Source organism: Hylobates moloch, unplaced genomic scaffold (assembly GCF_009828535.3).
Source record: "Hylobates moloch isolate HMO894 unplaced genomic scaffold, HMol_V3 SCAFFOLD_3, whole genome shotgun sequence".
Classification (NCBI taxonomy): Eukaryota; Metazoa; Chordata; class Mammalia; order Primates; family Hylobatidae; genus Hylobates; species Hylobates moloch.
Window position 1 is genome coordinate 55,609,151 of NW_026652278.1, and position 15,818 is coordinate 55,624,968.

General features: G+C 38.9%; 1 protein-coding gene across 10 annotated transcripts in view; it reads right to left on the reverse strand.

Moving 5' to 3' along the window:
* Window positions 1-2,519, reverse strand: part of ANK3 (ankyrin 3) — a 364,937-nt gene extending 362,418 nt beyond the window's left edge. For 7 of the 10 annotated variants that reach the window (XM_032138001.2, XM_032137998.2, XM_032137992.2 and 4 more), the window contains exon 1: window positions 1,901-2,518. In XM_032138001.2, coding sequence (XP_031993892.1) covers window positions 1,901-2,014 — 114 coding nt within the window. In that variant the 5' untranslated portion in view covers window positions 2,015-2,518. Of the gene's footprint in view, window positions 1-1,900 lie in introns of all 10 variants that reach the window. The other 3 variants (XM_032137947.2, XM_032138005.2, XM_032138011.2) reach the window with 3 other exon arrangements.
* Between the last annotated feature and the right edge of the window lie 13,299 nt (window positions 2,520-15,818).

The following is a 15,818-nucleotide window of genomic DNA, read 5'->3' on the forward strand; positions in this document are numbered from 1 at the left end:
TTACTATGTTAAGAATTAACAAGTACAACAGTAATGAAAGTGTTATCCACGAGCCAGTTTTAGGACCTACTCTGTGAGTGTCCTGAGAACAAAATGTTTAAATCCACTTGCACATTTACAATAGAGATACTGATATTTCTCCATGTTCCCTTCTGGTTGCTAAGAGATTTACATTGGACAGACTCTGTTGTACTGGTAACAAAGCACTTTGGTCCACAAAGCATTTGCTACAGCTCAGTGAGTCCAGAAACTCCCTTTGCCTCATCCCTTCCCTATTTTGCTTCCAAGTCAAACAGGGGCCCAGGCACAAAGGTAACAGATCTGTCATCACTGCTACAGAAAACTGCTGTACATAAACCTAGCTAGCCTAACGACCTAACATATAGTGTCAATATTAATATGACACCATATCTTCATACAAATATATGTACCTTTGCCATGTTTCGTAGAAGCTAGTTTATCATGGTGGGCGTAGGCAGAGATGTATGGAGAGGGGGCAAGTGGTAGTGACCTACCCACAGAGAAACCCCACACAATAAAATTAGACCAGAATCTAGCAAAGTATGGCAATTTCATAACAACTCTGCTGTGCAAGGCTTTGAAATACGCCTGCACACAATTTCTTAACCCAAGTTTGTATTTTTATGAAAATATATTCAAGAAGTTTATTTACAAGAATATAAAAGTAGGAACTATCTATATTTAATAACTTGCAGCAAAACAACTGCAGCTCTCCAGCTTCAATCTCAAAGTCAGCTATGCAACAAAAGGCAGAGAGTCTTCTATAGATCATAACTCTGAAGAAAATGTCAAAGGTACCAGGAATATTCATGGTCACTCCTGAAGAGGGGTACATGTGGGAGATGCAATCTGCATGTCATTTAGAAAGCACATGCCTTACTGCTCAAATTAAGGATATCTTTCCCTTGGGAATTTTCACAAAGACACATAAAAATGCTTTATGACCTGCCTTTCCTATTCAGATCACAGAGTTTTAGTCAATTTTTATTAATTATCATGGAGGAAAAGTGCTTTGGGGTCTTATTCCCGGCTCAGTACCTAGGAGTCATATTTAAGGGCACTCTAAGTACTCATGGGCTATAATAAAACACCACTGACCCAGAATATTCCTCCTATTTTCCCCCTGCCTTGGAATGTTAGTAAGGAATCATCAGTGCCCATGCTTTGATCTAAAGCAATCAGTGTTGAAGGTTGCAGGTCACTGAATTCCTGCATTCAGGATAATCACTTTCACCCAGCAGGGAAAAACAAACCTCTGTGATTTCAGCTTTATTTAACAAAAGAAAGTTATTTCTAGCAGCTTATTTCCATTGCACAACTTGACAAAAAGCATCTTGTAAAAATAAGAGGCAAAAGGAAAGAAAGAGGAAATAAAAGCAAAGCAGGAAATGACTTTTGTGCTACGTCTCTAAGGTCACAGATCTGCCTGGGAAACGCACGCATGTGACACAGTTCCAGCACAAAAGCTCTTTTTCCACGAGACAAACCTCTAAGAAGTACAAAGCCTGGCTCTCTGGCCTCTCCCTCTAACCCAAGTCACCGCAGTGCATTTCACCTTGACTGGGCTGTGAAGAAACTACTTTTGTAACTCCCTCACAGCACCTTTCCGTGTCATGGAAACATGCCCATGCCTATATAAAGTGAAGCACACTTTCCGCATAGCCCTGCAATCACCCCACAGGAGAAAACCATCCCTCTTGCCTTGGCCATCCTATGGCCATGGTGTGCCATAGGGTTTATCATCTGTTCCCAATTTACACACCCAATTTACACTCTACCCAGCATGTAAAAATAACCCTTAATATCTCTAACAGATGCCAGGGGGAGATTAAAACAAAAAGAATCCAGGCAAGATATATGCTCTGGCATACATAGATACCTTTTTCTTCCGATCCCGGGACCGTTTGCGGTGTTTCCTTTTTTTCTCAGGCTCTTCTTCAGCATTGATTTCTAAATCCCTGGTTTTCTTTAATTGTGAGGCTGCATGAGCCATAATGCATTTAAAAAGATCCTCTCAAGCACGCAGGGCTTCCTTGTAAAAGGTGATATCCTCAGGCACCTTTAATCAGGCTTACAGCAGCATTCCAATCACTAGAGAGAAAGCTTTGACTAGAAGCAGGAAGATATTCACAATGCAAAGATGCTGGAGAAGCTGAAGCTTTTAAAAACCCAAATGATGGTGTCCGGACTTCATCCTACACCTTCCTCTACCTGAACCTTTACAGGAGAGTGCAGCCATCGTAATGCATTTACCGTAGTGAAGAAGACAGCTGGGACAGAGGAAGCTGTATTATGGCTGTATCCCCTGCCACCAGCTGGAAGTGTCTAAGTGATTCCTCGGAAGGGGGAATGCTGCAAAGGATGCTTCTCCAAAGGGGAAGAATCAAGAGTCACCACACATGCAGAAGCAAAAATCCAGTGCTAATTCTGAAAACCTATTTTAGAATCCTTTGAAAAAAAGAAAAGGCTGCAATTTATACATCACCACTAGATCTACACGGAGAATAATTTAACCCCTGATAGAATGGAGCTGTTCCTACTTTAGTTCAACTGCTGATGGTGACAAAATATATAAAATAAGATTTCGAAAAACACACTAAATTTTGCTATGGAGATCCTGACTGCATTACGGGTAAAACAATGCATGTATTGCCCGTCTCAACAGTGCATCCTTTATGCTGAACTATCAGCCTAAATGCGTTTTGTGGAGAGGACTACAGAAGGGCTTGTTGTCTTTTAAAAACAACATGCTGATTACAACACATCATACAGAAAGACGTGAGCATGTTGGTGTATGGAACAGATGCCTGATTCATAGGAGGTTCCCCAGGACTCTCCTCTCATGGGGTCTGAGGGTCAGGAATCTGTGCTGTAATCAGTGTTTCTGAGTCACTGAAATGCAGATTTGCTTTCATGTTAGGGTTTGCTTCAATCACCTTACTATTTTTGCCACCTGAGTTCTCAATGACTGCAGCCTCTGAATATTCATTATGTGAAGTGAAGCAGCAGTAGTGCTCAAGGCCTGCTGGGGTGTCTTCTGCTAGGATGCACACACTGGAAGAAATCTAATAAGTCGGGAGTCATTTGCACACATACTACACAGTATTCACAGTAAGCGCTTTAGCAAGAAACTGCTGAAATGTCAGGCTGGGCCTAAAACATATGAGACCTAGTAAAAAATAAAGAAACACACTCACACACACACCAATTTCACCAAGAAAATGAGCTGGAAAAAAAAAAGATGTTCTGATGAAAATACTTTGTTAGCATGTTTGCTTCCAATACAAAAGTCCATAACTTTGGCGGTCGGTGCATTTGACTTCGTAGGGCTGAGTGTGTAGGTGTAAAGGACAGAGCACCAAGCCCAGTGCATCATGTGAGGATTTGGTTGGGGTTCTCTGGAGCTGTTGTTTGTCTGCTTCACAAAGAGTGCCAAGCGTGAGTTCCTGCAAACAACTTTTACTCACCATATTTCTAGATTTGGGGTTCAAAGGTCTTTCCTCTTTTCCTCTTGTAGGATGCTTAATAGTCTCTGCAAAGCAGTGATAAAAATGGGAAGGGAAAGAATCAGGGACCATGGCGTTTCATTCCTGCTACCAATGGACTGCACACTTCTCTGAGGCCTCACAGTGAACCACAGGGAAACCACGCTGGTCATAGAGTTACCAAGGGCCTACTATGTGCACCGATGCTCACATGCTTGACTTCCACACAAACTATCTTCCTGAAGAAAGAGTTCTGCAAAGTTTCTCCACTGCCTATGAAGCCATACAAAAATGGGGAAACATGAAGGTGGGGGATTAAATGTAATTCAGATCCAAAAGCAGATGAAAGGTATTTGGGTCTTTAGTAAAAATGAGTGTTTTTCTACTAGGATATTTTACTGTATTAGTAACAGGTGGGGCAGAGTAAAAATTAAAACTTCGTATGCATTTTCCCAATATAAATCATCTTATACTTTTGAAAAACATTCATACAATTTCTTTTATTTTCAGCAAGTTGAAGAGAACAGCCAGCTAAAAAGCTGGCGGCTTTCCCACTGCCTCCTGGATCATTTTTTCTTTCTTTATAGACACTAATGATACTTTAAAATATATTTAGAAGTGTGCTTGATCAAGTAACTTCTCCATCTAAGGCTGGCAAAGCACTATACTTTCTCATTGATTTCTATTGGCAAAAGTATAGTTGGAAATTAGGAAAATAAGCCGCAGGCATTTTTCAACATATTTCTCTCTAGAATAATTCTTTGCTTCCCCCAAATGTTCAGAAGTTGAGAATGTGTCATGGCTTTTTAGGACTCTATAATGTGACTTTTTTGTTGCCTTGGATTTTCCCTTATCTCAGTAAGCGGTTAGCCCATCAAAAATAAATCCTAAGGTATAGCTTGCTCAGATTACTTTTTTAACAGAAAATGTGATCTTTTATCTTCCATTTCTAAACTAGAACTTTGAACAGTAACTCTACTAAGAAAGGCGGCCCTGTGGGTCCTAGGTTTTGACTGTGATATTACTAAAGGCTAAATCCCTTTCTCCCTACACAGCAGACATCCTGACAAGTAACTCTCAAGCTCCTGGTGTACTTATTCTCAACACAAAGGCATTGACTCAAGATAGCCACAAATGCCAGTTTCCCCCCAAAACTGAATTGACATTTTTATCAATAGTTCTAGAAAGCCTTTATTATAGCTGAAATGAAAACATTAAAACAACTTTTAAAAACTTTATTCCTTGACTAAAGTTTTATCAAAAATTTCCACTTAAATTTCAAGAACTTATGGTCATTTGGGAGACTAAAAACTAGTATGAATCTTTAAAGTACAACTAATTATCCAACTGGTACAAGCTCATGTGTCTGAGAAGTGGGGCAGATCCCTGGTAGCAACAAGAATGAGATGCAAACATGGCCTTAGAGGAAACAACAGTACAAGGTCCAGTCAGGCTGACGGTCACCTCCCTCTACAGCAACTTCTCCAGTCCTACTACTTGCCATTGACCATGAGAATGTGTACATAGGACTTGCATAGGATGGGCGTGGCCCATGCACAGAATGTCAAAGCTATTAAAAGCTTAGGGTAGGCCGGGCGCGGTGGCTCATGCCTATAATCCCGGCACTTTGGGAGGCTGAGGTGGGCAGATCACTCGAGGTCAGGAGTTCGAGACCAGCCTGGCCAACATGGTGAAACCCCATCTCTACTAAAAATACAAAAATTAGCTGGGCGTGTTGGTGTGCACCTATAATCCCAGCTACAAGGGAGGCTGAGGCATAAGAATCACTTGAACCCGGGAGGCAGTGGTTGCAGTGAGCTGCATCACACCACTGTACTCCAGTCTGGGTGACAGAGCAAGACTGTCCCCCTGCTCCCCCCTCCCAAAAAAAAGAAAGAAGAAAAAAAATGCTGAGGACAAAAATTCTTAAGTGACTTCCCTTTCTCAAGAAAAAAGGAAAAAATCTGTTCTTGTTTTATAAAAGTCCCAGGTACAAGAATTCCTAAGCCATGCTTTCAAAACATAGTACAGAGAGATCTTTCAAATTTTTATTAGCTGAAGAAATTATTCTTTGAATAAGTCCTACAGGAAAGGTACTTATAATGAACATAACAGTGGAGCTGCATGGCTGAATGGAAAAAATGGTGTCCTGGAGCCCCAGCTCTTTAGCTGTCCCAGCTCTCCTTCAGAAGGCAGCTTTGGTGAGCACAATTTGAAAGCCACCATACTGCCCCAAAGAGTCTCAGTGTTTTCCCTGTTTGCAGCTTTGTTACCAGAAGTTACATCAAAAAAGTGATTCTCCCTGCTAAAAATTGTCCGAAATAATTTTTTTTCTTTTTTTTTTTTTTTATTATACTTTAGGTTTTAGGGTACATGTGCACAATGTGCAGGTTTGTTACATACGTATCCATGTGCCATGTTGATTTCCTGCACCCATTAACTCGTCATTTAGCATTAGGTATATCTCCTAATGCTGTCCCTCCCCCCTTCCCCAACCCCACAACAGTCCCCGGAGTGTGATGTTCCCCTTCCTGTGTCCATGAGTTCTCATTGTTCAATTCCCACCTATGAGTGAGAACATGCGGTGTTTGGTTTTTTGTCCTTGCGATAGTTTACTGAGAATGATGTTTTCCAGTTTCATCCATGTCCCCACAAAGGACATGAACTCATCATTTTTTATGGCTGCATAGTATTCCATGGTGTATATGTGCCACATTTTCTTAATCCAGTCTATCGTTGTTGGACATTTGGGTTGGTTCCAACTCTTTGTTATTGTGAAGAGTGCCGCAATAAACATACGTGTGCATGTGTCTTTATAGCAGCATGATGTATAGTCCTTTGGGTATATACCCAGTAATGGGATGGCTAGGTCAAATGGTATTTCTAGTTCTAGATCCCTGAGGAATCGCCACACTGACTTCCACAATGGTTGAACTAGTTTACAGTCCCACCAACAGTGTAAAAGTGTTCCTATTTCTCCACATCCTCTCCAGCACCTGTTGTTTCCTGCTTTTTTAATGATGGCCATTCTAACTGGTGTGAGATGGTATCTCACTGTGGTTTTGATTTGCATTTCTCTGATGGCCAGTGATGATGAGCATTTCTTCATGTGTTTTTTGGCTATTTTAAAGTTCATATGGAACCAAAAAAGAGCCTGCATTGCCAAGTCAATCCTAAGCCAAAAGAACAAAGCTGGAGGCATCATGCTACCTGACTTCAAACTATACTACAAGGCTACAGTAACCAAAACAGCATGGTACTGGTACCACAACAGAGACATAGATCAATGGAACAGAACAAAGCCCTCAGAAATGATGCCGCATATCTACAACTATCTGATCTTTGACAAACCTGACAAAAACAAGAAATGGGGAAAGGATTCCCTATTTAATAAATGGTGCTGGGAAAACTGGCTAGCCATATGTAGAAAGCTGAAACTGGATCCCTTCCTTACACCTTATACAAAAATTAATTCAAGATGGATTAAAGACTTAAATGTTAGACCTAAAACCATTAAAATCCTACAAGAAAACCTAGGCAATACCATTCAGGACATAGGCGTGGGCAAGGACTTCATGTCTAAAACACCAAAAGCAATGGCAACAAAAGCCAAAATTGACAAATGGGATCTCATTAAACTAAAGAGCTTCTGCACAGCAAAAGAAACTACCATCAGAGTGAACAGGCAACCTACAGAATGGGAGAAAATTTTTGCAACCTACTCATCTGACAAAGGGCTAATATTCAGAATCTACAATGAACTCAAACAAATTTACAAGAAAAAAACAAATAACCCCATCAAAAAGTGGGCAAAGGACATGAACAGACACTTCTCAAAAGAAGACATTTATGCAGTGAAATAATTTTTTTTATTTATTACCAGAACTAACAAGTTTCATGCAGAGTGCTTCCTGCCTGGGCATTATTACAGCATGAATCTTCTATAAAAACAATAAAAACATCATTCTCAGTAAACTATCGCAAGGACAAAAAACCAAACACCGCATGTTCTCACTCATAGGTGGGAACTGAACAATAAGAACTCATGGACACAGGAAGGGGAACATCACACTCCGGTGGGGACTGTTGTGGGTTGGGGGGAGGGGGGAGGGACAGCATTAGGAGATATACTTAATGCTAAATGATGAGTTAATGGGTGCAGCAAATCAACACGGCACATGGATACATATGTAACAAACCTGCACATTATACACATGTACCCTAAAACCTAAAGTATAATAATAATAATAATAAAAAATCTTTCCACGTTGCGCATATGGAGTAATGGGCATACTCCAGATGATATCTAATCCAGGAATCAAACAATTGTGACTAAATATTCCACCGAAAATAAAGCCAAATCAGTTCATTAGGATGCCTTACTGACTTTAGATATCACAGCCAAGTATTTCTCCCCCCTCATTTTTCACATATACCTTTCCAGGATTTCAAGACAAGCTCTAAATATTAGTTCAGCCAATTAATAACCTGACTACTCTCTCGTCATTTCATACTGTGTGTCTACCTTGTTGAGCTGAGTTGACACACACACTAATAACAATATATGTGGTTTCCACAGAGATGACACTGTCACCTGGGGATTCTGAAGTTAGAAGAGCTGTGCACATTTAAAAAATATTACACTGTGCTATAAAGAAGAAGATGGGGAGTGTATAGAATAATGGAAGATGGAAACAAGAAAGAAACTAAAGCGAGAAACAGCTCCAGGGCTGCCAGGGAGGGTGTGCCTCCTCAACCCTAATCCAGGTTCCTGGTAATGAGGCAAGTGTGTGTTTTGATGGAATGAGAACGACTTCATGCTGCACCCACTTCAGTTTTCTCAGAAGCAGAGCAGCCTCGCCATAAGAGATAGTCAAAATATTTCTTCTTCACAAAGAAATCTGGATCCACGATCATTTCATTAATTTTTGGCATCCTAGATGATACCAAGAGACCTAGAGCAGGTCTGGAACAAGGTGAAGGAACAGGAAAGAAAACAAGCACTAAACTTGTCAATGGTTATAAATGACAAAATAAAAAACACACACCTGGAAAATTTTTAATTCACAATCTCATATTATTTTTCACTTTTAGATGAGACATACGAAGTTCTTAAAACAAAAAACTGTGACTGGATAGCATTGAGGGACTGGTAGCCATTCATACACCCCTTGTAGGGGGTGGCACCTCTGGATAACAAGCACTGGCCTTGGTGCCATCTGTCTTAGCACTTAGTCTGCCCTCTTTCCCCATCCATCTGACTATCCAGCTTGACCTCAGTGCTGGAGAGAGAGCCAGCTGGTCCCAAGCATGCCAGCTGCCTCTGTGACCTCACATGGGCAGACAGGGGCAGGCACATGAAGAGGCTTCCCCAAGGTCTCTCCATCACACCCACACTGGCCTGCAGAGAGGAGATCCTCCATTGCACACAGAAGGCCCCCAGAGCCATATCTGTGGTGTCTGTTCAACCCGAAGGAGTAGACTGGTAGTGCCTGGCAGAGTTCTGAGTACAAAGCAGGCACCAAGAGAGGAGCGTGAGGAAGATGAACCACATGCCACTTCCTCTCTGCGCTCTGGCTCTTGTAAAAGGAGGCAGCTGGACCAGATGACTTCAATGACAGTCCTCACTCTTCTAGAATCCTGTGATTTGATGTGACAGGAGGGTTTGGGTGTTTGCAAATTTAAAAAAAATATAAGAAAGATTTATTCAAGCCGAGTTTATATATAATCTGCACTGGTCAGTACAGTAGCCACTAGCCATATGTGGCTAGTGGTAGGGAAATGTGAGTAGTGTAACTGGAGAACTAAATATTTAGTTTTATTTAAAATTTCAAATTAAAATTGATATTCAATTCAGATACTAGAACACATGCAAGTGTGTTTGGAACAATTTGGATATGCGAATCTACTTTTCTAACTTTCAATTTTATGATATAATATACAGATCAAATATTTCCGACAAAAATTTTGCATCCAAATTGAGATGTAAAATACATAACAGGTTTCAAGATTTAGTACCAAAAAATGCAAAGTAGCTCAATGATTTTATATATTGATTAATGTTGAAAATAATATTTTGGATATGTTTAGTTAAATAAAATATATTAGTAAATTAATTTCACTTTCTTAAAGCTTTTTAAATGTGGCTGTTCGAAATGTGAAATTAGATGCATGGTTTACACTCCATTCCTACTCAACAGCACTGGTCTACATAAAGAACTCACACAGTACTAACAAAAAGAGAGCCCCATCTGTCAGAAATTGTCTTCTTGAAGGCAGGTGTTTCATCAAACAAGCAGAGAACACTTAGCAGTCAACTACTATGCCTTTTTCTTTCTTTCTTTCTTTCTTTCTTTCTTTCTTTCTTTCTTTCTTTCTTTCTTTCTCTTTCTTTCCTTTCTTTCTTTCTTTCTTTCTTTCTTTCTTTCTTTCTTTCTTTCTTCTTTCTTTCTTTCTTTCTTTCTTTCTTTCTTTCTTTCTTTCTTTCTTTATTGTAGAGGTGATGCATAAAGATATAGTATGTTCTCAGGCAATTGTGCTGAAAAGAAGCATTCATGTGCTCATGGATGTGTTCCCTCACCCTGCTGGTCACTGTGTTCAGCACCAGGGACATATAGAGGAATGAGACTTGGTCCTTGCCCTTAAGTTTCCATGGGCGAGGAAGACAAGGACACCAATAATTAGAACATACAGACAGGTGCTACAGAAGCAGGGATGGGGTAACATAAAACAGAATGAAGAGGTCAGCACTCAGCACAATGCTTTCTAGGTCAGATCTCTTTTCCCTACCCATGAAACTTACGATTTCACAAGTGACCCCTTGACATTCTAGTCAACATGCCCAACTGCTCATAACCTGAACAGAGAATACAAAACTCCCTTTATGCCCTGGCTACTGCTGTCAGTGCTGGTGATACAACGGGGAATGAGGATGATAAGATCCCCTTTTCAGAAGCTTCAATTCTTGAATATTGAGCCAGGGAGTAAACAAATAAAAAAATGAACAAGATAATTTTAGATAGTAACAAGTGCTATGAAGAAAATAAAGTAGTATGAGTGAATTGAAAGTGACCGGATGGGGAACAATTGTTTTTGAACTCTCTGCTTCCTTCCATGTTTAGATTCCCCAGGAAAAATAAATCAAGACAATGAGGAGCCAGCTGATTCAGGTATTTCACTCTATTAGGGTAGTAATTCTCCAAAAATTGCCCTCTAAACCAAGAAATTCATTTAATAGTGAAGAGCAAATGGTTTCTCAAGTAATGTGTTCAATTCAAATATACTTATTACTGAAGATAATAGATATGCTTTGGTAACACTTATCTCTTAAACTATTTGTATAATTATAGTTTCCATCACCTTTATTAACTTATAGCTTAATAACAATTCAAAAAGACTGATAAAGTATAACCACTGAGTAATAAAATAAATTTTCCTGTGTACCTTGTGGAAATAAGTCTTGTTGTTTCATAGTCAAATATAACATTCTATGAAATGATTTCTTCTGATAATTCAATAAACTCTTGTAATTTAATGTCTATATAATAATTATATTTAAGTTGGCTGAAAGGAAATATAATGAAAGTAACTAAGTGAGGCAAAATAGCTCTTACCCCAACTTTGTCGCTAAGTAGCTATGAGACCTTACAGAGACCTTATCCTACCTAGTTTCTGTTTCTGTATCAGTAACATGAAAGGAATTCTAAACTCTCCCAACATACACGCTCTGTGATGCTGAAATACAATTACAGTAAGGACGAAGTGATTGATTTTTGCAACCTTTTATGTTGGTGAGTTCTGATCAAGATATAAGGAAAGTAAATTCACTTTCAAAACATTTATTTCAAGAAGCAACTAAAAGGCAAAGGTACAAAGGAGATTGTATTTGAAGATTCAGGAAACTGTTGGCCCAGGAATCATTTGCTGACCCTGTGTAGGAGGAATGGAGCAGCACACATAAGAAAGCAAACGATCTTATCTCTAGAGAACGAAGCATTTAATTCGTTGATTTAGGAGGACATACTTACAGTAGGATTAAAAAAAAACAACTAAACACTACCCCAGATGCTATAATGAAAATCAGTCAAATTTCAGACTAAAACTCAGATAATAATTCTTTAGCATATTGTGGGACATGTCAACCATGCAGAAATTTAAGTCTAACAAAAAGACATCTTATTTTCTTGGATTTAGCACTGAGCTGACTTCCTGCCATGGAAAGGGCAACATGTACAGTTTATAGCCTCGTCCTTCTGTAGAGTGGAAATAACACCTGCTTCTTCCCTATCTTACCAGTGTGTTTCAATAACCAGTGTCTATGAAGCAACATGGACACCACAGAGAAAAAAACATTAACACACAAACACAGGACATCATCCTGTTGGGGAGACAGTAACACAGATTGGCACTCAGGGTTCCTGAGTAGATTTGGGATTCGCCCTCTTCCTACTTGTCCTTGAACTTGGCAAGTGTTAGCAGGTTTTCTCTTTCGTGTTGTTTTGGAAAGCAAATTGGAATCAGACCAATTGAGCTTCATGTTATATGTTCCACAACTTTGCAACTGTTTCCTTGCCATTCCATTAGATCATGCCAATATAATCACAAGAATGATTGAAGTTTGAATATTCAAAACAGTCTGTTTGGAATATAAGGTCCTATGTTTTGGAGATAAAGGTGATGAGGTCCCTTCAAAAAATACAACTCGAGAACGGTTTTCTCATTCTTTCCCAATATCTTTTAAAAAGGGGCTGATAGTGAACAGCATTGTTAGTAATACTGTGAGGTATTCGTTGATTCAGGAAGATTTCATCCTACTTATCTTTTGTATCTTCCAAGGCATGAGTCAGCAAACATTTTTGTAAAGGGCCATAGAGTAAATATTTTAGGATCCAAAGGCCAGGTGGTCTCTGTTGCACCTAATGGACTCTGTGAAAAGGCAACCAGAGACAATATGTAAGGGTATCAAAGTGTCTTTCTAATCCAACAAAACTTTACTTATGGACACTGAAATATGAATTTCTTCTAACTTTCAGGTGTTACCAAATATACTCCTTGTTAATTTCTTTCTAACCACTTAAAATGTAAATAACATTCTTAGCTTTCAGGCTATACCAAAATAAGTCTGGATGTGGCCTGCAGGCCCGTTTGCTGACTGCTCTTCTGAGGTACCACATTGTTAATAACATAGCATTCTGAGGGTCTTTGGGAAAGGGTGAATGGATAGCATGGTCAAAACCTGATGCTTGGAATCTTTATGTGTACATACATGTATATGTACATACCTGTATGCATATACACACAGGTATATGTGCATACATGTATGTACACATGTGTGGATGTGTGTATTCATGTAATACCCATGAAAATTTATCCTCTGGATTTGAACATGATCACCAACATTACAGTGATGGAAAAATGTATGTTGCTATGTACATTTTCTATACCATGTCCACACAGATAACATTTCTTTAATTCACTCATTTAACAAATATTTATTGGGTACCTTCTCTAATGAAGCAGCATAATCCAAACATTATTTAAGACACCCAAACTCAACAAATGCTCAGCGAGCATAAGTAAGAAAACAATTTTAAGTAGTACAGGTGATTGCATATGGCATTCACTCAATGAGCATCTTCCCTGGAGTGAACCTCTAACAGTATCATAAACATGATGTGTATGCAATAAATAGGATATCTGGTTCACCATGTCCAGTTCCTCCCCTAGGGTGGGGAGAGGGCATAGGAAGTTCTGATGCTTTATATTTTATTTGTAATTTCCTATTATATACGATACATATCTTACTTCAATTACTTTGTAGAGCACATAAATTACTTCAATTACTTTTAGGGCCACACATTGGAATACACAAATATTTATGGGGTATCTCCTTTGTAATACTGTACTAAACCCAGCGGAAAATTGAAGAGAAAATGCATAATCTTTTTAAAAATCAGAATCATGATTACAGACTTACAGGCTTCTTTTTGGCATTATTTCACTAAAAAAACTAAACTTGGAGGTTTGTCAACAGTTAATGAGTGGTGCAAATTTTAAACAATTATCTGGCCATTAAAGATGTGGAAGCTATGGAAAGAAACGAGCTCAGGTCTGTGACCTAAAAGAAACTCTATCTACTCTGAAAGTGAATACATTGTCCTTTAAGAAATGTAAGATATTTGTTCCCCTTCTCTCACCCCATCCTCCTCCCTCCCATCACGCATGCACAAAATTGTTATTCAGAGAAAGGGAAGGGCCAGATGGTTTTGGGGATTAGCAATGAGGAAAGGCCCAAGTTTCACCTCAAGGTTGTTATTAAATTCTAGCGCAGATTGGCAGGGATACAACACCAGGGCCATTGGAGAGCTCTCTGGGAGTCTTGGTCCAGTTCCTAATGAGCAGGTGTTGACATGGAACAAGCTGCCTGAACAACGGAGCTGCAGGCAAGGAGCCGCTACAGTTACCCAGGTGGACTGAATCTGCCCCAGTGCTTCCGCCGGCACAAGAAAGCTTGCACTAAACTCCGTACACTCAGCCATCAGTATCTAGGTTTTACTCCTTCCCGCAACAACCCAAATAATTTAATGAAAAAATTTAAATTGTGGTCTTTTCTGCAGAGGTGGTGATATTGCAACACTTTGCTCCACTCTAAAAATTCTTTCCAGCATACATCTAATTTAAATCAAATTTAATTTGGGTTACAGAAAGTTTCAATACCCCTGGGCATTACCGAGTGTCCATTACATTAACCCTTTTCTAGATGAAAATTAGCTTGAACAATCTATTCAATGAAAACAAAATATAAATCAAAACCTCCAATACAGTGTGTGTATGTGTGTGTGTGTGTGTGTACAGCCATGGCACTAAAATCTAGTAAGATTTGACTAAAGCCTGTACTACACCAGTGATAACAGTGGGATTTGCTAAATAGAAATACCATTTTACTACAGATGTGTAACAGATATTACTTTGTCAGTGAGCTCTTCAGTCAGACTGATGAGACAAGCACAGGATAACAACCAGTGGTTTAACACAGATGCAATATTTGTGTCTATTTTTAACAATAATTTTCTAGCCAATTTGAGTTTTTAAAAAGATTTCAGATCCTATGAATAGGAGTTATGGGAAAGGAATAAGAATGCTGATTCGGCTTCCAACCAAAACCTTTTACAAGTCTTTCTCACAGTAATGTCAAACAAAAAAGAAATCATGCTTATTTAAAAAGAATTGCCCCACTTTATGAGTACTTGTGAGTATTAACAGCAGAAACAACAGTCCTAAGGTAACTACTGCATTTCATGATAGCATATTCTATCATGGTGGCAATAAAACCAGTCTTGGGGATAAGCAGATCATTCCAAGTTTTTTTTTTCTTTAACATTACAATAAAAACTTTATTTATAAAAGCAGGTGCAGTCTGCAGGTGCAGTTTGCCTTTAGATTCTAAAGAAACAAGTCTTGCTTCAGCTTAGGGGAATTTCCTGTCATATCTTGAATTATATTTTATTTATTTTTTAATTTTTAAGTTCTGGGGTGCATGTGCAGGATGTGTAGGTTTGTTACACAGGTAAACGTGTGCCATGGTGGTTTGCTGCACCTATCAACCCATCACCTAGGTGTTAAGCCCAGCATGCATTAACTATTTTTCTCAATGCTCTCCCTCTCCCCACCCCACTTCCCAACAGGCCCCAGTGTGTGAAGTGACTCTGCAGGCTTTCTAAAGCTCGAGAGCTCTTCCTGTATTGAGGGTGGCAACAAAAAAATAAAAATAATTTTGAAAACTGTGCCTGTGTGGAACTTTTTTGTAAAAGTCATTTTTATTCATTTTTCCTGTCTTCAACATATATTCGTTCTAAAAATTTCAAATCATAGATTTAAAAATCATAAAAACAAAAATATACATTATGCTAAGTGAAATAAGTCAGTCACAGACAGATAAATACTGCATGATTCCACTATATGAGGTATCTAAAACAGTCAACTTCATAGAATCAAAGAGTGGAATGGCGGTTCTCAGGGGCTGTGGAGAGTGGGAAATGGAGGTTACTAATCAATGGGCATAAAATTTTGGTCAAGCAACATGAATAAGCACTAGAGACTTGCTGTACACCTTTGCACTGATAGTCAACGATACTATACTGTACTGTACACTTAAAAAATTTGTTAAGAGTGTAAAGCTCATGTTAAGTGTTCTTACCACAGTAAAATAAAATTTTAAAACTGCCACTCAGAAAGCACAGGATAAATAAAAGGAAAATTTCAGCTAGGAAGTTTTTTTTAAAATCGTATTGCCACTACTCAGAAATGAGTACC